Below are 23,804 nucleotides of genomic sequence, written 5' to 3' on the forward strand. Positions count from 1 at the left end.
GTCAGAATTAAGTAGTAGTTGAATTAAATAATAAACAAATGTGTATGTTCTGTAGGGTTTCATTTCTTCACTTAAAGTTTTTACATATAAAGTTTTACCTCATATACAAAAGGGTATACGAGAAAGGAAATTAAGAAACATAGGTTTTAATTTTATTAATATTCTCTTATCTGCTTAACAATTTACCAATAATTGAATGTTTTTACCTATTTTTTTATTTTATTAAAATTAACACCTTTGTATTTTTTATTTTAAAAGTAGAATTCTTATAAAGTAGTAGGGCTCTAAGCTATCAATAATATATGACTGTATCTGGGTTCTCCATTACCTTACTAACATTTACTTTTATTTTTTTAATTTTAATTTATTTTGTTTTATTAGGTTTGGTAGTAGGCTTGGTAGTAACTTGCTTTTGGTTTACAATTTTTAAATATTTTTCTTTGACTGTTTTTCTATGGAGACTTGCATTGCTCCAATAAGTATTGAGTATTACTATTTTAGTAGTTACATTTACCATAAAATGTTTCCCAGCCTGCAGCTTTTTTTTTTCTTAATATTGTATGAGCGTATGTTGTGTAGTTTTTTAAACTATCAAATTCATTAAACTTCTTGGTCTTATTTTTTTTGATTCATTTCATCCAGAATTCCTTTTAACAAATTTCAAATATGGCTCTATATTTGTTTTTAACTTGTTGATATATGGTTTTTCTATGACTTGCCATTTGGCAGTAACTCCCATTACTTTCATTATATTTCATCCTGTTTGGCTTGGGGTTTCCTCTGAACCTCTTAATTTTCCTATTTTTAAAAACAATGACCCACTTTTGATATTTGTACATATATATGGCAGGAGAAATCATTATTGTATTAAAACTATTAACTGACATTGTCTGCTTTTTAAATTTATATTTTATAATTACTATGTCAAGTTTAAAAAGTATTCTTATTGGGATTTTAATTGTTACTGCATTAAATCTATAAATTTACTTGAGATGCAGTATTTTTTTTTAATGTCTTTAATATAACAAATCAAAAGTAGAATTATTTTACCAGTGTTCTAGTCTTCTTTTACTAATGTTCTCAATTTGTGATGGGCTCCCCTTTAACATTTATATGTGTATATATATATATATACATCTATATATATATAATTACAATAACATTTTTAGTGTGTGATGGTGCAGAACTATAAAATTATTATATTTCACAACAAAATTAATGTGCAATGGTTGACACACTAGTATAGCTTAATACATTTATAGTTTAAAACTTTGATGTCATGTTGCTTTCTAGGCTTAATTTACCTTGTCCTGCCTCCTATTGGTTGCTTCTGTCCCTGGTTATGTATTCTGGAAGTTTTAGAATTTTCTTTGGCTAATAAATGTAGATCATAGATGGATCGGGATCTTTGAGAGTAATCTTTAGCATTTTATTCTGTTATCTGTTCATTTAATCACAATATCAAGTGAAGGGAAGGTTACAGATAGTTCAGAGCCTGATTGTAAATCCCTATTTAGTTTTATTACTACCCTTTCCTGTTAATAGAGCATATGTTATTAGAGCAGAGAATCTGAGTTGAGTTGTGTTATGGTGGATGATGTTGCTTTCCTCCACCGTCTTAGATGAGATGTCCACCTCTGCACCATGTGCAGCACAGGGCTTTGAGGCTCTTCCTAAAGAGTCAGTCCTGATGGGTGGAGACCCTCTGTTTACCATCCTGTTCACTCATGTAGCCTTCACTCTGTAAGGTTGAGATGAGGGGTCTGGATACTAAGTCTTTAGCTCTTTTGCAACATGCTTGCCAGCAGTCTCTGCTCCTGCAATCACCATACTCATGCTGCCCCATGGGGAGACGCCAACAGCTCTTATTGATGGGCTAGAAGTACCCTCTGAGGACAAGAGGGCTTGCAGTCCTTGCTAACAACAATATTAAGACATGTTGAAAGCAACCACTATGACCATGCTGACTGTACTTCCTCCTGGATCTAGGAAGGCTGCTCTTGCTAGGGCTGTGTTTCTCTTCTGAGTCTGCAAACATGGTTGCAGTCATATGCACAGCACCAGTGGTGGTGCCTGTTGTTACAATTGATCCTTTTATCAGGCCCTGTAGGCTTTGTAACTGCAGAATTATGTGAACTCTTAAATGCAGTGTAAGTGGGAGGCATGATGAATTCATTCCTCCCCAGCATAATCATAATAGGTGGCCCCAAACACTTCAGGGTTTATGTGAAGGCTCCTGATGCTCACTTGATCCTGATTCCTTCCATAGGAATAGGTAGCATTTGCCTAGGGAAAGACAAGTAAAATAAAGTGAGACCAGAAAGACTGCTCCTTTCTATTCCTATAGCTAAACAACAAGAGCTTATAATAAGAATTTTGAGCTCTCAAGTCTACTTTTCCATTTGATGCAACAGTGCCCCCTACAGTATCTCCACAGTGACCACAATGATCATTCCAGTTTGCTTGGACAGTTTGTGTCAGTGAGAACACTTATTAAAATACACTTTGGTTAGTATTTCTGCTGGTCAGGTAGTATGTGCTTTAATATTTTGATAGCTCCTAGCAAATTGTGTACATCTCACTGTCACTGATGTATACAAAAATCAGTACAAGGCAGTCATGGGGAGACATACATTCTGCAACATGTCAGCTTAGCTGGGTTGGAGTATGTTCAAGAATAGATTGGATGATGAAAATAGAACACTCCCTAACACCATACACAAAAATAAACTCAAAATGGATTAAAGACCTAAATATAAGGCCAGACACTATAAAACTCTTCGAGGAAAATATAGGCAGAACACTCTATGACATAAATCACAGCAAGATCCTTTTTGACCCACCTCCTAGAGAAATGGAAATAAAAACAAAAATAAACAAATGGCACCTAATGAAACTTAAAAGCTTTTGCACAGCAAAGGAAACCATAAACAAGACAAAAAGACAACCCTCAGAATGGGAGAAAATATTTGCAAACGAGGCAACTGACAAAGGATTAATCTCCAAAATATATAAACAGCGCTTGCAGCTCAATATTAAAAAAACAACCAACCCAATCCAAAAATGGGTATAAGACCTAAATAGACATTTCTCCAAAGAAGACATACAGATGGCCAAGAGGCACATGGAAAGCTGCTCAACATCACTAATTATTAGAGAAATGCAAATCAAAACTACAATGAGGTATCACCTCACGCCAGTCAGAATGGCCATCATCAAAAAATCTACAAACAATAAATGCTGGAGAGGGTGTGGAGAAAAGGGAACCCTCTTACACGGTTGGTGGGAATGTAAATTGATACAGCCACTATGGAGAACAGTATGGAGTTTCCTTAAACTAAAAATAGAACTACCATATGACCCAGCAATCCCACTACTGGGCATATACCCAGAGAAAACCATAACTCAAAAAGACACATGCATCCCAATGTTCATTGCAGCACTATTTACAATTGCCAGGACATAGAAGCAACCTAAATGTCCATCAACAGATGAAGTGATAAAGAAGAGGTGGTACATATATACAATGGAATATCACTCAGCCATAAAAAGGAACAAAACTGTGTCATTTGCAGAGATGTGGGTGGACCTAGAGACTGTCATACAGAGTGAAGTAAGTTAGAAAGAAAAATATCGTATATTAATGCGACATCTATCTATATATGGAACCTAGAAAAATGGTATAGATGATCTTATTTGCAAAGCAGAAATAGAGACACAGACGTAGAGAACAAATGTATGGATACCAAGGGGGAAGGGGGGAGTGGGATGAATTGGGAGATTGGGATTGACATATATACACTCTTATGTATTAAATAGATAACTAATGAGAACCTACTGTACAGCACAGGGAACTCTACTCGGTGCTCTGTGGTGACCTAAGTGGGAAGGAAATCCAAAAAAGAGGGGATATATGTATATGTGTGGCTGATGCACTTTACTGTACAGAGAAACTGACACAGCAGTGTAAAGCAACTACACTCCAATAAAAAAATGAGAAAAGCAAGAGAAACATAAAAAAAAGAATAGATTGGATGGTCAGGATCCTGCACATGGCAATACAATATTGGATATGAAATTAAGCATTGCCGACAGTTAAGGAATCTCTGAAATACAGCCTTGGAGAAGTACTAGGAACCTCCTCAGTGGGCCATGGCCTCCAAATGAGGCTCATTTGGCCCTGAGTCCTTCCAAAAATCCCTGTATTTTCCAGGTGAGCCTGTGTACCAAAGCCTCTGCAGGACCTTGAGCTGTTCTCCCTAAGCACCTTGGCCTCGTCTTTTAGAGATTGCAGAGTGCTTACCACTGGGCACTTACTCTCTTCCTCAAACCCAGTTATGTCCAGAGTGTCCCTAGCTGGAATGACCTGGGTGCTGCTGTAAGCCTCCACTGGTGGTCTCAGGATGTAAATGAGGTTTTCCCACTGAATAAAAAGATCTCTTGTATCTGAAGGGGGACACAGCTGAAGGTAGATAGAGCGGCTAGTGGCAAGCTTCAGGCGGAGCTGTTGTTTTTTTAGTGTTATGGATGGATATCTTTACAAACTTCAAAGGAAGCAGCCTGGTTAGCTCTAAGATCTGTGTAGGCTTTTTACCTCTTTCCTGGGTGGCAGGGCCGTATCTGTTATAGTCATCACAGATAGCAGCTGGTCGGGCCAGCAGCATGACATCAGGTAGTGTGAGGCGGGGGCTGGTACGAACGATGCCCACAGTCACCATTCAGGCCCGGTTGTGCACATCAATCACTTCTCCTTTTCTGCTGACCTGTATAAAGTCACTCTCAAACACTGGTGCATGGTGGAATATAGGGTACTCCCCTTGTACAGTTGTCGCTGCAGTTTCCCCATGTAGGTATTAAACATGCTCATTGCAAGGCTGCCTTCGGCTTTGTAGTATGGTAATGTATATTGACTGTTCATCGCTATCTTTTATCAAGACAGCTCCTAGAGGCTCCTCCACACCTTCCTTACCACACCTTGCAGGGCGTCCTGTTTCCTTGGTCTCTCTGGCAGGTGGGCTAACAGTGGTCTTCTGCAGGCTTTGTCTCTGAGTGACTGAGGACAGGGTGGGGGAGCTGATTACTGACTGCTCAGTGCTAGAGACAGTTGCTCCTGGACCTGACTGTGCCCTGCCTAGAGCATGGAGATGTCAGGGCATGCAGAGGCCAGGGCCGCAGTAGATGTCAGGGTGCACAGATGTTGATGTGCACAGATATTGGTATTCAGTCGTAATTCCACTGCACCTCTCCTCCAGAAACTGTAGCTTCCAACTAGGCCTAAACCCCTCACAAGGCCACACTGCCACAGATCAGCAGACCACCCCTCCTCCCATGGGCACATCTAAGGATCTTAATACATACTGACAAATTGCTTTCTCAAAGGGTTAGACAAACTTTCTGTTAGGTATGAGTTAAAATATGCATACTGTCTTATCCAGCACTTCTGACTGCAGACAGTTAGAGTTAATTGTAGACAGTTTACCTTAAAGAGAATTGGACAAGGTGGTAAACAAGATGGATGTACAGAATGTTTATCAAGGTTTATTGTAGCAAAAAACATCATAAACAGGATTAATATCTTACAGTGAGGATTTGGTTAAATAAATTATGGAGTGTTCTATGAAAGAGTACTCTGAAGCCATAAGAATGATTATGTAGTTCCCTATTTATTGAAATGAAAAGATATACCTGATTTTTTTTTTTTTAAGAAAAAGAGCAAAACAAACATTTCAAACTAGCTTTATACTTGTGGTCCAATTTATGTAAAATCGTCTGTGTGTGTGTGTTTGGGTATGAAAGTATAATATGTTCAGTGAAATGTTTAAAGTACTTATTTCTGGATGGTGTAATTTTTATTTTCTTTATACTTTCTATTTTTTTATTAGGATAATTATTATTTCTATTAACAGGAAGAGTAAAGCTATTTTTATTAACAATATCTTTTTTTACAGCCATCAAAAATTTTATGTTTTGACACACCCTCAAAATGCTGAGATTTTCCCTAGACATCTGTACCCTGACTATATGGTGAAAAGAGCCTTAAACATCACATTTATGCTCTATTCTTTACTCATTATCAAATTGGCCTACTAAAAAAAGTTCTGAGAAATTTTGCCAGCTATTATAAATATTATAAATTCAGTAAGCTTCAAATATCTTTATTGGCATGACAATATACATAGCACGCACATACGTACACACATAAAGCCATAGTTTTTGAGTCTTCAGTTTGTTCTATAAGTAAAAATGAACATTTTCTTCCCTTCATATTGAAGTATCTGGTTATTTCTGGTAATATGAATATTTTATTCTTTATTTATTGAGAGGCCTAGTCACATATCAATAGCAATTCTTACTGGCCTGTCCAAAGTCTTTATATTTTGATTTCCACTTCATGTCTACATTATTTATAATTAGGAAAGAGAATAAGCCTAACATACGTTTACTAATCAAACTAACCTTTCAAATGTATCCAAGAGGTTCTGGTATTTGTTGAAAGGAATAGGTACCACTGGATACAGTATAATTTAATTTAGGTGCTTTTTAAAAAATAAAGTGAAGATATACCGATTTTCTTAAAAGCACTTTTAGGCTGTGCACATATGTTACAAGATATTTATCTTAGGCTTCCACTAGACCACTGAGCTAATTGCCTTGTCTCCAGGGAAACCAGAAGCTATATTACTTGTAGGGCCTAAGGACTTTCAGGATTTTTTCCTAACCAGTCATTAGACCAACAACAGTAGAACCTCTCTTACTTGGCCTGATAACTATCACGTGTAGTGTTCTGGCAAATATGTTTATTTTCATGAGTCTGATGAATTTTATCTGAAATTCCTCTAGGTATTTAGAAAACTATCTTAATATTTGCTTCAATACTTAAGAAGCTCAGATGGCTAAATAAAAAATCTACCTGGAACTGAGATTAATAAATTCTTGGGAGACTAACCTAAGAAAACATTGGTACGATTTATGTCAGAGAATGTTTTGCCTATGCTCTCTTCTGGGAGTTTTATGGTGTCATGTCTTATGTTTAAGTCTTTAAGCCATTTTGAGTTTATTTTTGTACATGGTATGAGGGTGTGTTCTAGCTTCATTGATTTACATGCAGGTGTCCAACTTTCCAAGCACCACTTTCCCATTTTATATTCTTGCCTCCTTTGTCAAGGATTAATTGACCACAGGTGTGTGGGTTTATTTCTGGGCTCTCTATTCTGTTGCATTGATCTGTATGCCTGTTTCTGTACCAAAAGATAACATGCACCCCCATGTTCATAGCAGCACTGTTCACAATAGCCAAAACATGAAAACAACTTAAATGTCCATCAACAGATGAATGGATAAAGAAGTTGTGGTTGTGTACATATATACAATACTGTTCAGCCATAAAAAAGAATGAAATAATGTCATTTGCCGCAACATGGATACAACTGGAGATTATCATACTAAGTGAAGTAAGTCAGAAAGAGAAAGACAAATACCATATGATATCACTTATATGTGTAATCTAAAATATGACACAAATGAACCTATCTACAAAACTGAAACAGACTCATAGACAAAGGGAACAGACTTGTGGTTGCCAAGGGGAAGGGGGGAGGGAGAGGGATGGACTGGGAGTTTGGGGTTGGTAGATGCAAACTATGACACTTAGAATGGGTAAACAACAAGGTCCTACTGAATAGCACAGGGAACTATATTCAATATCCTGTGATAAACCATAATGGAAAAGAACATGAAAAAAGAATGTCTATGTGTGTATAACTGAGTCACTTTGCTGCACGGCAGAGATTGGCACAACACTGTAAATCAACTATAACTTCAATAAAAATTTTTTTAAAATAAATTATTTTTATATAAATGCAGCAGCTCTTAGCTTTTCATAGTTAGTCATTAGACATTCTTAAAATAAATTTATGTTCCTTCTCCTCTACATAAGAGTTTATGTCATTGGGTAAATTATTTAACCTCCCTGGGCCTTATATTTGTCATCCTTGAAATTGAGATGATACTGTAGGTATCTTTCAACTCCAGAATACTTACGGTTTTGGATAGGGGTTTAACTTTTCCCCCGTAATAAAACTACTACATACTTTGGAAATATTCCAAACAAAAATAATAAGTTAAGGAATTACTCAGATATTTACAGCTCTGGGAATTTGTGGTACAATACATAATCTTATTCTGTTGCTGAATTTCTTCTTGCCAAAACTTTTAAAAGAACCAACATTTGAAATATGGAAATGACAAAAATGTTAGTTCAGTAAGATGAGCATTCAGTGGGGGCAGTGCTTAAAACTATGTAAGTGAAAATATGGGTTAAACATTTTAAACAGAATTCAGTCAATAATGGACATGGCTGTAGTAAGCAGATTAATTCCTTCCAAAGATGCCCATATTCTAATCTTTACAACTTGTGAGTATGTGACCTTACATGGCAAAGGGACTTTGCAGATATGATTAAGTTAAGGATCCTGAGGTGGGGAGATACCCTGGATTATCCAGGTGGAGCCAGTGTGAGCCCAACGGTCCTTATGGTGATCCAGTGGGTAAGACTCTGCGCTCCCAATGCAGGGGGCCAGGGTTTGATCCCTGCTTGGGGAACTAGATCCTGCATGCATGCTGCAATTAAGAAGTCCACATGCTGCACTAAGAAGCTCGCATGCCACAACTAAGAAGCCCACATGCCACAACTAAGAAGTCCTCATGCTGCAACTAAAGATCCCACCTGCTGCAACGAAGATCCCGTGTGCCACAACAAAGACCCAGTGCAGCCAAAATAAATAAGTAAGTAAGTAAGTAAATAAATATTTAAAAAAGAAAAAGGATAGAGGGTCAAAGTCAGAGAAGGATATGTGATGATGGATACAGAGGTTGAAGTGATGTGGCCATGAACCAAGGAATGCAGTTGGCTGAAAAGTAGGAAATGCATTCTCCCCTAGAGGAACCAGCCCCACCAATACCTTGATTTTAGCCCTGTGAGAATCATTTTGGACTTTTGACATTCAGAACTGTAAGAGAATAAATTTCTTTTGTTTTAAGCTACTGAGTTTGTGATAATTTGTTATAGCAGCCCTGGGAAACTAACACACATTTTGGTACCTAGAAGTGGGATGCTGCTGTAACAAATACACTAAAATGTGGAAGTGGCTTTGGAGTTGGGCAGTGGATAGGAGCTGGAATAATTTTGAATAGCATGATAGAAAAAGCCTAGATTGCCTTGAACATAAATGTGAATATTAAAGATTCTTCCAGTAGGGCTCAGAGGAAGTGATATGGTACAGAAAACCTATTTTGTCTTAGAAAATAACTAAATTGTCATAAACAGCACCATACTCAATGCTGAAAAGCAGAAAGCAGTTCCTTTAAGATCAGGAACAAGATGAGGATGAACACACCACTTTTATTCAGCATAGTTTTGGAAGTCCTAGCCACAAGAATCAGAAAAGAAAAATAAATAAAAGGAATCCAAATTGAAAGGGAAGAAATAAAACTCTCACTGGGAATTCACTTGCAGTCCAGTGGTTAGGACTCTGCACTTTCACTGCCAAGGGCATGGGTTCAGTCTCTGGTCGGGGAACTAGGATCCCGCAAGCTGCATGGCGTGGCCTAAAAACAAAATAAAACAAAACCCCCCCAAAACAACAACCAACTCTCACTGTTTGCAGATGACATGATACTATATGTAGAAATTGTAAAGTTGCCACCAAAAAACTATTAGATATAATAAATGAATTCAATAAAGTTACATGATAAACAATTGATATACAAAAATATGTTGTTTCTATACACCAACAATGAACTATCAGAAAGAGAAATTAAGGAAGCAATCCCATTTAGAATTGCATCAATAAGAATAAAATACCTAGGAATAAATCCAACCAAGGAGGTAAAAGACCTGCTGTTCAGAAAACTATAAGCCTCTACTGAAAGAAATTGAAGATGACACAAAATAATGGAAAGATATACTGTGCATATGGACTGGAAGAATTAATATTGTTAAAATAACCACACCTCCAAAGGCAATCTACAGATTCAATGCAATCCCCATCAAAATACCCATGGCATTTTTCACAGAACTAGAACAAATAATTCTAAAATTTTTGTGGAAACAGAAGATCCTGAGCAGCCAAAACAATCTTGAGAAAGAACAAAGCTGGAGGTATCATGCTCCCTCATTTCAAACTATACTACAAAGCTATAGTAATCAAAATAATATGGTACTGGTGCAAAAACAGACACATAGATCAATAGAACGAAATAGAGATCCCAGAAATAAACCCACACTTATATGATCAATTAATCTCTGACAAATGAGGCAAGAACATACAATGGGGAAAAGACAGCCTCTTCAATAAATGGTGTTGGGAAAACTGGACAGCTACATGCAAAAGAATCAAACTGGACTACTTTCTCACAGCATATACAAAAAAAAAACCCTCAAAATAGATTAAAGACGTAAATATAAGACCTGAAACCATAAAACTGCTACAAGAAAACATAGGCAGTATGCTCTTTGACATCAGTCTTAGCAATATTTTTTTGGTTATGTCTCCTCAGGCAAGGGAGGTAAAAGCAAAGATAAACAAATGGGACTACATCAAACTAAAAAGCTTTTGCACAGTGAGCTAAACTATCAACAAAAGAAAACAGCCTACTGAATGGGAGAAAATATTTGCAAATGGTATATCCAATAAGGGGTTAATATACAAAATATACAAATAACTCATTCAACTCAACCTCAGAACAAACAACTTGATTGAAAAGTAGAGGATCTGAATAGACATTTTTCCAAAGAAGGCATGCAGATAGTCAACAGGCACATGAAAAGATGCTGAACATCACTAGTGGTCAGGGATATGCAAATCAAAACCGCAAAGAGATATCACCTCACACCTGTCCGGATGGCTGTTATCAAAGACAACAACAACAACAACAACAAAAAAACCAAATAACCAGTGTTGGCCAGGATGTAGAGACAAGGGAACCCTCCTGCACAGATGATGGGAATGTAAACTATTGTTGCTGCTATGGAAAATAGTATGGCAGTCTCTCCAAAAATTAAAAATAGAACTAGCAGACAATCCAGCAAATGTACTCCTGGGTATTTATCTGAAGAAAATGAAAACAGTAGTTTGAAAAGATATATGCACCCTTATGTTCATTGCAGCATTATTTATAATAGCCAACATATGGAAGCAGCCTAAGTGACTATCAATGGATGAATGGATAAGAAGGTGTGGTATATACATACACAATGGAATATTACTCAGCCGTAAAAAAAAAATCTTGCTGTTTGTGACACCATGGATGGACCTAGAGGGTATTATGCTAAGAAAAATGTCAGGCAAAGAAAGATAAATACCATTGAATGTAAATGAATAAGAAAATATAAACAGATTCATAGATATAGAGAACAAACTGGCGGTTTCCAGAAAGGAGGGGGTGAAGGGATGAGTGAAATAGGAAGAGAGATTAAGAAGTACAATCTTCCAGTTATAAGTCATGGGGTTGTAATGTGCATCATAGGAAATATAGTCGATAACACTAATAAATTTGTATGGTGTTAGGTGGTAACGACTTATTGTGGTGATCGTTTTGTAATACATAAAAATATTGAATCACTATGTCATACAGCTGAAACTAATGTAAGACAATTATACTTCAATAAAAATACTTTATTGCTAAAAACTGTCCATCATCTGATCTGAGCCTTCAGAGAGTTATAATCTTTTTGCTGGTGGAGGATTTTGCCTCGATGTCAATGGCTGCTGACTCCATCAGGGTGGTATTTGCCGCAGGTTGGGGTGGCCGAGCCAATTTCTTAACAGAAGATCATAATGAAGTTCGATGCATCAACTGACTCTTCCTTTCGTGAATGATTTCCCTGTAGCATGCAAGAAGGTTTGATAGCATTTTACCCACAGTAAAACTTCTTTCAAAATTGGAGTCAGTCCTCTCAAACCCTGCAGCTGCTCTATCAACTAATAAGTTTATGTAATATTTGAAATCCTGTTGTCATTTTAATAATCTTTACAGCATCTTCACCAGGAGTAGATTCCATCTCAAGAAACCAGTCTCGGGCTTCCCTGGTGGCGCAGTGGTTGAGAGTCTGCCTGCCAATGCAGGGGACACGGGTTCAAGCCCTGGTCTGGGAAGATCCCACATGCCGTGGAGCAACTAGGCCTGTGAGCCACAACTACTGAGCCTGCGCGTCTGGAGCCTGTGCTCCGCAACAAGAGAGGCCGCGATAGTGAGAGGCCCGCGCACCGTGATGAAGAGTGGCCCCCGCTTGCCGCAACTAGCGAAAGACCTTGCACAGAAATGAAGACCCAACACAGCCAAAAAATAAATAAATAAATTAAAAAAAAAAAAAGAAACCACTCTCTTTGCTCATTCGTAAGAAGCATCTCCTCATCCATTAAAATTTTATCATGAGACTGCAGCAATTCAGTCACATCTTCAGGCTCCATTCCTAATTCTTGTTCTCTTGCAGTTTCTACCACATCTGCAGTTACTTCCTCCACTGAAGTCTTCAACTCCTCAAAAGTCATTCATGAGGATTGAAATCAACTTCTTCCAAACTCTTGTTAATGTTGATATTTTGACCTCTTCCCATGAATCATAAATGTTCTTAGTGGCATCTAGAATGGTGAATCCTTTCCTGAAGGTTTTCAATTGACTGCCCAGATGCATCAGAGGAATCATAATCTATGACAGCTTAGCCTTACAAATGTATTTCTTAAATCATAATACTTGAAAGTCAAAATGACTCCTTGATCCATGGGCTGCAGAATGAATGTTGTGTTAGCAGGCATGAAATCAACATGAATCTTGTACATCTCTATCTGAGCTCAATGGGTGATCAGGTGCTTGTCAGTGAGCAGTAATATCTTGAAAAGAATTTTTTTTTTCTGAATAGTGTCAACAGTGGACTTAAAATATTCAGTAAACCATGTTGTAAGCAGATGGACTGTCATCCAGGCTTTGTTTTTCCATTTTTAGAGCACAGACAGAGTAGATTTGGCATAATTCTTTAGGGCCCTAGGATTTTGAGAATGGTAAATGAGCATTGGCTTCAACTTGAAATCACCAGCTGCATTAGCTCCTAACATGAGAGTCAGCCTGTCCTTTGGTGCTTTGAAGCCAGGCATTGACTTCTCTCTACCTATGAAAGTCCTAGATGGCATCTTCTTCCAATATAAGGCTGTTTCTCTAAATTGAAAATCTGTTGTTTAGTATAGCTACCTTTATTAATTATCTTAGCTAGATCTTCCGAATAACTTGATGCAGCTTCTGCATCAACACTTGCTTCTTCACCTTACACGTTTCTATTTTGGAGACAGCTTCTTTCCCTAAACTGCATGAACCAATTTCTGCTAGCCTCAAACTTTTCTTTTGCAGTTTACTCATCTCTCTTGGCCTTCATAGCATTGAAGAGAGTTAGGGACTTGCTCTGGATTAGGTTTTGGCTTAAGGAAATGTTGTGGCTGGTTTAATCTTCTATCCAGACCACTGAAACTCTCTATATCAGCAATAAGGCTGTTTCACTTTCTCATCATTTGTGTGTTCACTGCAGTAGCACTTTAAATTTTCTTCAAGGGCTTTTCCTTGGCATTCACAACTTGGCTGATTGTTTGGCGCAAGAGCCCTAGCTTTTGGACTGTCTCAGCGTTCAGGATGTCTTCCTCATTAAGCTTAATTGTTTCTAGGCTTTGATTTAAAGTGAGATAACATGCGACTCTTCCTTTCACTTGAACACTTACAGGCCACTGTAGGGTTGTTAATTGGCATCATTTCAATATTGTTGTGTCATGGAAAAAGGAGGCCTGAGGAGAGGAAGAGAAAGGCTGGTTGGTGGAGCAGTCGGAACACACATTTATCGATTGTTTTCCTTTTTACTTGGGCACTGTTCATGGAGCCCCCAAACAATTACAGTAGTAACATCAAAGATCACTGATCACAGATCACCACAATATAATAATAATGAAAATGTTTGAAATATTGTGAATTATCAAAATGTGACATGGAGACATGAAGTGAGCGAATGCTTTGGAACAAAGGCAATTATAGACTTGTTCAATGCAGGGTTGCCAGAAACTTTCAATTTGTACAAAATCTGTGAAGCACAGTTATGTGCATCGCAATAAAATGAGGTATGTCTGTAAATGTATAATAATGTAAACGTATAATGTGTATAAGTAAGTATATATGCATATATATATGTGGTGTGTATTTTTAAATCTATAATTTATCCTGGGTTCCTTCCCGCTCCCAAATTAATGATCAATTGTACCATCATCATTCCTTGAATAGTCCAGCCTTTCTCAATTGATTTTTTTTTTTTTTTGGCTGCGTTGGGTCTTCGTTGCTGTGCGCAGGCTTTCTCTAGTTGTGGCGAGCAGGGGCTACTCTTCATTGTGGTGCTCAGGCTTCTCATTGCGGTGGCTTCTCTTGTTGTGGAGCAGGGGCTCTAGGCACAGGGGCTTCAGTAGTTGTGGCACGCAGGCTCAGTAGTTGTGGCTTGCGGGCTCTAGAGTGCAGGCTCAGTAGCTGTGGCGTATGGGCTTAGTTGCTTCGCAGCATGTGGGATCTTCCTGGACCGGGGCTCGAACCCATGTCCCTTGCATTGGCAGGTGGATTCTTAACCCCTGCGCCACCAGAGAAGTCCCTCTCTATTGATTTTAAATGTTACATTTGCATACATTTCCCTGTTGAACTTAAAAAAAATTGTGGTTAAATACACATTTAATATAGTAACCATTTTAAAGTATACCACCACTCTACTTTCTATCTCTTGATTTTTTTTTTTTTGAAGAAGGAACAAATACTTTTTTTAAAAAATTTTTATTTATTCATTTATTTATTTATTCATTCATTTATGGCTGTGTTGGGTCTTTGTTTCTGTGCGAGGACTTTCTCTAGTTGTGGCAAGTGGGGGCCACTCTTCATCACGGTGCACGGGCCTCTCACTGTGGCGGCCTCTCTTGTTGCGGAGCACAGGCTCCAGACGTGCAGGCTCAGTAATTGTGGCTCACGGGCCCATTTGCTCCACGGCATGTGGGATCTTCCCAGACCAGGGCTCGAACCCGTGTCCCCTGCATTGGCAGGCAGATTCTCAACCACTGCGCCACCAGGGAAGCCCTCTATCTCTTGATTTTGACTACTCTACCTCATTTAAGTTGGATCATATCAGTATTTGTCTTTTTGTGACTGGCTGTTTTACTTAGCATAATGTCCTCAAGGTTTATCCACATTATAGCATGTTTTAGAATTTCCTTCCTTTTTAAAGCTGAGTAATATTCCATTGTATATATGTACCACATTTTGTTATCCATTCATCCATTGATGGATTCTTGGGTGGTTTCCACCTTTTGGGTCTTGTGAATAATGCTTCTGTGAATATGGATGTGCAAATACCTCTTTGAGATCCTACTTTAAGTTCTTCGGATAAATACCCAGTAGTGAAATTTCTGAATCATATGGAAATTCTAGTTTTAATTTTTCGAGGAACCACCATACCGTTTTCTATAGTTCCCCACATCATTCATTTCCACCAGCAATGCACAAGTGTTCCAATTTCTCCACATCCTCATCAACACTTGTTATTTTCTGTTTGTTTTTTTTTTTTGATAGTAGCTATTCTAATGGGCTTCAGGTGACATTTCATTGTAATGTTAATTTGCATTTCTCTAACAATTAAGTGATGTTGAGCATATTTTCATATGCTTGTGGGTCATTTGTATATCTTCTTTGGAGAATGTCTATTCAAGTCCTGTATCCATTTAAAATATTTGATTATTTTATTGTTCTCTTTTTTTTTTAACATCTTTATTGGACTATAATTGCTTTACAATGGTGTGTTAGTTTCTGCTGTATAACAAAGTGAATCAGCTATACGTATTCATATATCCCCATATCTCCTCCCTCTTGCGTCTCCCTCCCACCCTCCCTATCCCACCCCTCTAGGTGGTCACAAAGCACCGAGCTGATCACCCTGTGCTGTGCGGCTGTTTTCCACTAGCTATCTATTTTACATTTGGTAGTATATATATGTCCATGCCACTCTCTCACTTCATCCCAGCTTACCCTTCCCCCTCCCCACCTCCTATAGTCCATTCTCTACGTCTGCATCTTTATTCCTGTCCTGCCCCTAGGTTCTTCAGAACCTTTTCTTTTTTTTTGTTTTTAGATTCCATATATATGTGTTAGTATACAGTATTCGTTTTTCTGTTTCTGACTTACTTCACTCTGTATGACAGACTCTAGGTCCATCCACCTAACTACAGATAACTCAGTTTCATTTCTTTATATGGCTGAGTAATATTCCATTGTATATATGTGCCACATTTTCTTTATCTATTCATCTGTTGATGGACACTTAGGTTGCTTCCATGTCCTGGCTATTATAAATAGAGCTGCAGTGAACATTGTGGTACATGACTCTTTTTGAATTACAGTTTTTTCAGGGTATATGCCCAGTAGTGGGATTGCTGGGTCATATGGTAGTTCTACTTTTAGTTTGTATAGGAACCTCCATACTGTTCTCCATAGTGGCTGTAACAATTTACATTCCCACCAACAGTGCAAGAGGGTTCCCTTTTCTCCACACCCTCTCCAGCATTTATTGTTTGTAGATTTTTTGATGATGGCCATTCTGCCCAGTGTGAGGTGATACTTCATTGTAGTTTTGATTTGCGTTTCTCTAATGATTAGTGACGTTGAGCATCCTTTCATGTGTTTGTTGGCAATCTGTATATCTTCTTTGGAGAAATGTCTATTTAGGTCTTCTGCCCATTTTTGGATTGGGTTATTTGCTTTTTTGATATTGAGCTGCATGAGCTGCTGTATATTTTGGAGATTAATCCTTTGTCAGTTGCTTCATTTGCAAATATTTTCTCCCATTCTGAGGGTTGTCTTTTTGTCTTGTTTATGGTTTCCTTTGCTGTGCAAAAGCTTTTAAATTTCATTAGGTCCCATTTGTTTATTTTTGTTTTTATTTCCATTTCTCTAGGAGGTGGGTCAAAAGGGATCTTGCTGTGATTTATGTCATAGAGTGTTCTTCCTATGTTTTCCTCTAAGAGTTTTATAGTGTCTGGCCTTACATTTAGGTCTTAATCCATTTTGAGTTTATTTTCGTGTATGGTGTTACGGAGTGTTCTAATTTCATTCTTCATATGTAGCTGTCCAGTTTTCCCAGCACCACTTATTGAAGAAACTGTCTTTTCTCCATTGTATATTCTTGCCTCCTTTGTCATAGATTAGGTGACCATATGTGCATGGGTTTATCTCTGGGCTTTCTGTCCTGTTCCATTGATCTGTATTTCTGTTTTTGTGCCAGTATCATAATGTTTGTTTGTTTTTTTTTCAAAATGAAGCTTCTTTTATTTTTTATTATTACACATCCCAATAAAAATATAAATAGTTCCCTGTGCTATATACTAAATCCTTGTTGCTTATCTATTAACATACTGTTTTGATGACTGTAGCTTTGTAGTATAGTCTGAAGTCTGGGAGCCTAATTCCTCCAGCTCCGTTTTTCTTTCTCACGATTGCTTTGGCTATTCGGGGTCTTTTGTGTTTCCATGCAAATTGTAAAATTTGTTTGCTTTAATTCTGTGAAAAAATTCCATTGGTAATTTGGTAGGAATTGTATTGACTCTGTAGATCGCTTTGGGTAGTATAGTCATTTTGACAATATTGATTCTTCCAATCAAAGAACAATGTATCACCTCACACTGGTCAGAATGGCCATCATCAAAAAATCTACAAACCATAAGTGCTAGAGAGAGTGTGGGGAAAAGGGAACCCTCCTACACTGTTGGTAGGAATGTAAATTGGTACAGCCACTAAGGAGAACAGTATGGAGGTTGCTTTAAAAACTAAAAATAGATCTACCATATGATCCTGCAATCCTACTCCTGGATATACATTGGGAGAAAACCATAATTCGAAATGATACATGCACCCTAGTGTTCATTGCAGCACTATTTACAATAGCCAGGACATGGAAGCAACCTAAATGTCTATTGACAGAGGAATGGATAAACAAGATGTGGTACATATGTACAATGGAATGTCACCCAGCCATAAAAAAGAATGAAATATTGCCATTTGCAGCAATATGGGATGGACCTAGAGATTGTCATACTGAGTCAAGTCAGTCAGACAGAGAAGGACAAATACCATATTATATCGCTTATATGTGGAATCTAAAAAAATGGTACAAATGAACTTATTTAGAAAACAGAAATAGAGTCACAGATGTAGAAAACAAACTTATGGTTACCAGGGTGGAAAGCGGGGGTGGGGGCAGGGATAAATTGGGAGATTGGGATTGACATATACACTACTATATATAAAATAGATAAGTAATAAGTACCTACTGTATAGCACAGGTAACTCTTCTCAATACTCTGTAATGACTTATATGGGAAAAGAATATAAAAAAGAGTGGATATATATATAACTGATTCACTTTGCTATACAGCAGAAACTAGCACAACATTGTAAATCAACTATACTTTAATAAAAATTTTTAAAAAGTTTATGTCTAGGTGTGGGGTTTTAAAAATGTGTCATGGTGCACATAAGTCATCCCTTTTGATATCAAGATTTTGTCCTTCAGTTTTGGGAAATACTTTTTGATTTTTTTCTTTGATTTATTTCTTCCTTCACTTTTATGCTTCTCTTTTTACCTGAGTATTTACTAATTTGGTGTTGAAGTATCTGCATTCATCATTTTTGTCTTTCATTTTTCCTCTCTTTGGTTTTTCATTCTCTACTTTATTTTCCCATTCTTTATTGATTTTTATATTTTAGCATCATATTACTTCCTAAGAGATTTTTTTCTTATTTTGAGTGTTTTTTTCTCAAAACATCCTGTTCTGTACTTTTTAAAAAAAAATAAATTTATTTATTTATTTATTTTTTGCTGCCTTGGATCTTCATTGCTGTGTGCTGGCTTTCTCTAGTTGCGGTGAGCCGGGGCTACTCTTTGTTGTGGTGCGTGGGCTTCTCTTGTTGCAGAGCATAGGCTCTAGGCACGCAGGCTCAGTAGTTGTGGCTCGTGGGCTCTAGAGTGCAGGCTCAGTAGATGTGGTGCATGGGCTTAGTTGCTCCGCGGCATGTGGGATCTTCCCTGACCAGGGCTTGAACCCATGTCCCCTGCATTGGCAGGCGGATTCTTAACCACTGTGCCACCAGGGAAGTCCCCTGTTCTGTACTTTTTGGCTATGGATATTTACTTGTAAGAGCTGTTGTAAGAATGTATTTCAAATCTCATAATATGAGTCATATTGCAGAAGGAATGCTTTTATGCTTAACAGAGAAGGTAAAGTTGATAGGCTTCTGGTCAATCAGCTTATAAAGGGAGTAACCATTTGGCTGAGTTAGAGGTGACAAGTGCATGACCACAGAATATTTTTTGACAGAGTGGAGCACGTTGCAAGTTTTGAGTTTTTAGTGAGTTTTTAGCTAATTTTTTCAGGATCTTAATTCATTAACATGGTGTTTGAGAATTACCTACAATATGGCTCCTGTTACTCTCCCCTCTGTCATGCTGAAAACTAGAGTAGTTGCCAGGAACTGGAACATATATCAACTTTCCAGATTCTGAGCGTTTCCATAAGTCTTTTTCCAGTACCTGAAATGCTCTTCCTTTTTTCAACATCTATTAACCTACCCATCCATAGTAGGTACACAACAAATATTTCCTCTCATGCTTTTCAAACCAAACAGACATATGGTGTCTGTATGCAAATTTGGAAAAGGAATAAATGAGAAAATAAATATTTTCTCTTTAAGACCTTCCCTGAGAAAAAAATGATTACAACTGGAAGAATAATAATTCCGTAATTTGGATATATTCTCAGAAGGCATGCTTTGTGCCCTCTACCTCATCTCTCACAAGCAGCCTTTAAGATGAAGAAACTGAGGTGCAGAGAAGCTAATTAACTTGTTTATGGTGATATAGTTATGAACTAGCAGAGGTGAATATTCCATCACAGGTGTATTTGGCCCTACAGCCCAGAGGTCCTCCTTTTTTTTAACTCTTTATCATTCAATCATGCCTTCTAAGAGTACTATTCCCATGTACATCTTCAGATGTTTTTTCAACAAAAGCGTGGAAATGGGTTGACCTGGCCCTTCCTCCCTTGGAAAAGGGCATATCTGATTGTGTCAAAGATAACTGCTAAATGTTAATTGATCATCAGTTCTATTAGGAAAAGAATTAGTGACAGTTTCTGATTATTTTAGTGTCTCCAGAAAATTCTATTGTGGCTTATTCTGAGTTTGATCTTAGTTGCAATTAGGAATGGATTCTCTATTTACATTTAGAACTCCATTTCAGATTTCTCTGTTTTTCTCTTTGTTAGTTTAATTGCATGGGTTATTCTTTCATTACTTGCCCTGCCTGATATTTCATTGTTGAATATCTGTATCTTTAATTTTAAATGTGGTTCCTTTTCATATAATCTGGAAGTATGGATAGGATTTTAAAAAATGGTTAACAGCTTGGTATAATCAAAAGAGTCAGGTAGACCTAAGTTTTAATCTTAGCTTTGCAACTTAGTAGGAATATGCCTTTGGTCAATCAAATAACCTGTCTATACTTTTTTCCTCATTTGTAAAAGAGGGAACTTATACTTACCTTATAGGGTGATATGAAAGCTAGAGAATGTGTTTAAAACACATAGAATAATGCCAGACCCATAGTGACCTCTCAATAAATGGCAGCCATTATTTTTTGATCCCTTTTAAAAGTATAAACCATTATACCTTTTAAGAAGTCATCCAGTCTCTGCTTCAGTATCCCCAGGGATGAAAGCATGTTCTGTAAAGTCCCTGCTCTAACAAACACAAGCTGTGGGACCTCAGAAATAAATTAGTTCAAGTCTTTATTTCATCATTCATAACATAAGGATAATAATATTACCTACATCCTAGTGACATAGTGAGGAATAAATGACATATACTGCTTATATTAAGTACTTGTAATAGTGTATAACACTCAGTAAATGCTCAATAAATGTTAACTAGTAGTAGAAACAGTAAGAGTAGAGCACTTCCTAATAATAATACATCCTGAGTCACCTGCTGTATTGTTTTCCATAGCAAAAGTTGTTCAAATTCTTCCTTATCTGTGATAATTAATCATAATGAAGAATATAATGCAATGTGAATTACTTTTTAACTTGATTTAAAAAGTAATTTTAAATTACAGTATTTCAGCCAGCAACCCACTCTAGCTACCTACCTACCCTTGTAAGCCCTTAATAGATATTTGCTGAATGAATCGTCTATGGCATGGGTCTGCAAACTCTCTCTTGTAAAGGTCAGATAGTGAATATTTTAGGCTTTGATGCCATATGATCTCTGTTGTAATTTATTTAATAAAAACCTTATTTATGAAAATGGGCAGTAGGTTGGATTTTTGCTGAAATTTACTGACCACTGGTCTATGGAATAAAGAAATTAGAACCCTAATACTGATAGTGAAATCCATGTCAGTATGGGTCTACTTGGAAATACTTTCAGGTGAGAAAATGTTCTATCCTGTCCAGAAAAATGGAAACTTAGAGATAAGGCAAAAATGTATTCCATATAGGTAAGAAGTCTCCAAAGTGCCAGTTTCTAAACTTTTAAGCTCAAAGCACAATTTCACAGAGATAATTTTAGATGTTCAACTTAAGCACATTTTTCAGCAACTGAAACCACATTACAGTTGGTATAGAACCACTCTGGAGTTTTAGAAACTGTATTCTAAATGAGAGGTATACCCTCTGTGGTATGTGAGATGGGTACTTCTTCCAAGTGTTAGTGAGCAACTAGTTGGTGCAAAACTATTAATCTATAGACGTTAAGGCCCAATGCAAATGCTTTTTCCTTCCTAAAGTCTTACTCAGTCCTCCCCTGCTAGAAACAATCTCCTTTTTCTTAATATTCAAATAACTTATTTTTGACATCTGTGGATCTCTCCCATTTAATATTGTTACTTATATAGTTATCTAGTATCTATTCTTTTAGGTTGTAAGCTGCCTGAAGGCAGTGTCTGTGTTTGACAAACGTTTATGCTCCAGCATGCTCTGCCTTATGCCTTGCATGCAGCAGCCACTCAGGCCATGCTTATTGAATTCCGAATTTTTCTTTGTGTCCTTATAGGGAGATAAGCATTCTCTTATAAAAAGCATTCTCTTTGGCAATCTGAGTTCTAATTCTCTCTTGATCACTTGCTAACGATATATCCAGCCTCTCTGAATCAGCCTTGATTTGCACATCTGTAAAATGAGCATAATTCCAACACTACATTGTTTTGTGAGGATTAAATGAGTTAACAAATGTCAAGTGCCTACAGAAAACCTAACACATAAAACATTAGCCTTTATTATGTCTAAAGGATGTTTTCAGTTTTTCTTTTTGTTTTACCCACTATTCTATGATACAAATATTCTAAAAAGTACTAATTAATAACCCGTTAATAAGTAAATGTCAACAATGCAAAAAAAGGCAAATGACATCTCCATTGAGTGGGAATTAATAAAATGTTATCATGTTGTTTTCTGCATCTGTCAACAAATATTTTATCCATTATACTTCTTACAGTTACCTTAGCAGTGAAGATAAAGCTCTATTTAATTTGAATGAACTCCTAGAAGGAGTTCTATTTCTTGCTTTAATTCTGTGTCCAAAGTGAGATTTGGTTCTACTTACTAGGCTTCTACATTCTGAAAACAGGTAAAATTAATAGGAATTATAAGGGAACTTGTTAAAAGAAAAAGTGGTATCCATTATCTTTTTATATCCTAGTAATGATCAGTATGTATTTTATACTGGAAGGGAGAAACAACCATAAATAGATGAAAGATATCACCAGCCTTATTCTTTTCTTTATTTCTGACATGTTTGTGTCTAGGTATGATAATGCACCACAACTCTTCTGTGAGACTCTGCAATCCAGCCCTGCTCAGACTAGGTCAGTGATATTCCCTTCTCCATGTGCCTCTTTCCTCTGTTCTCCTGCTTCTTACCAAACCCAGCTTTCTAGGATGGTTTTGCACTCAGCCTAATTGTGTCGGTCAGCCCCTGCAGCCTCTTGCTAGTAGCTTAACGTATTAGAAAAGTGAGTAAAAAATTGCTTCTTACTGCGTGCAAGGGTGAGAGGTTGGGGTTGGTCATGAAGGGGATACATAGGACTTTAGGGAGAGAACAAGTGAAAAGGGAGAGGAAATAATAGGTGGGTAATAATGAAAGGGAAATGGTAGGGTAGATGGAGAAGAAAAAAGAAATGAACAAGGGGAATGTAGGTTGCATTTGTAATCTTTGGCTGCAAGTGGTATATTGATTTTTCAAACATATAGTGATGATAGGAATACAAGGTGGAAGATTGTCACCTGAATGTGGAGAAAAAATTATAGAATATTATACACCTTTGATGAGCCATTTTTCATTGCAACAAGTGGACAGCTGGCTACCTAAAATACATTGAAAATTTATTATTTTAGGAGCTGATCATTTTATGGTAATTAAGTTTGTAATTTACTCTTAAATTGTTTTATGCTTTAGCAACATATATTTAGCTTAGAAACCAGTATATATTTCACTTCATTACATTTCTTAATGTAATCTTTAGATTTTCTCATGTCAGAACATTTCAAAGACAAGTATTTATATAACTTCTTAGATACAGTTAATAAGGCTGGTTCATTTTAATGCCTCAATTACTTCATCTATATATTGGGTTGGCCAAAGAGTTCTTCCGGGTTTTTCATAGCTTACAGAAAAGCCCGAATGAACTTTTTGGCCAG

The 23,804-nt window shown here is 37.1% G+C and overlaps 2 protein-coding genes across 14 annotated transcripts in view; one reads left to right on the forward strand and one right to left on the reverse strand.

Moving 5' to 3' along the window:
• Positions 1 to 23,804, forward strand: part of ANKS1B (ankyrin repeat and sterile alpha motif domain containing 1B) — a 1,150,138-nt gene that overhangs the window by 326,099 nt on the left and 800,235 nt on the right. The window lies entirely within an intron of this gene.
• GARIN6 (golgi associated RAB2 interactor family member 6) lies at positions 3,756 to 7,127 on the reverse strand. The gene is given in 4 exon segments (XM_082419527.1): positions 3,756 to 4,516; positions 4,518 to 4,718; positions 4,722 to 4,817; positions 4,823 to 7,127. Coding segments are annotated over 4 exon segments (831 nt in total). The 5' UTR covers positions 4,919 to 7,127; the 3' UTR covers positions 3,756 to 4,078.

This window comes from Balaenoptera physalus, assembly GCF_965194825.1.
Source record: "Balaenoptera physalus genome assembly, chromosome: 13".
NCBI classification, from domain to species: Eukaryota; Metazoa; Chordata; class Mammalia; order Artiodactyla; family Balaenopteridae; genus Balaenoptera; species Balaenoptera physalus.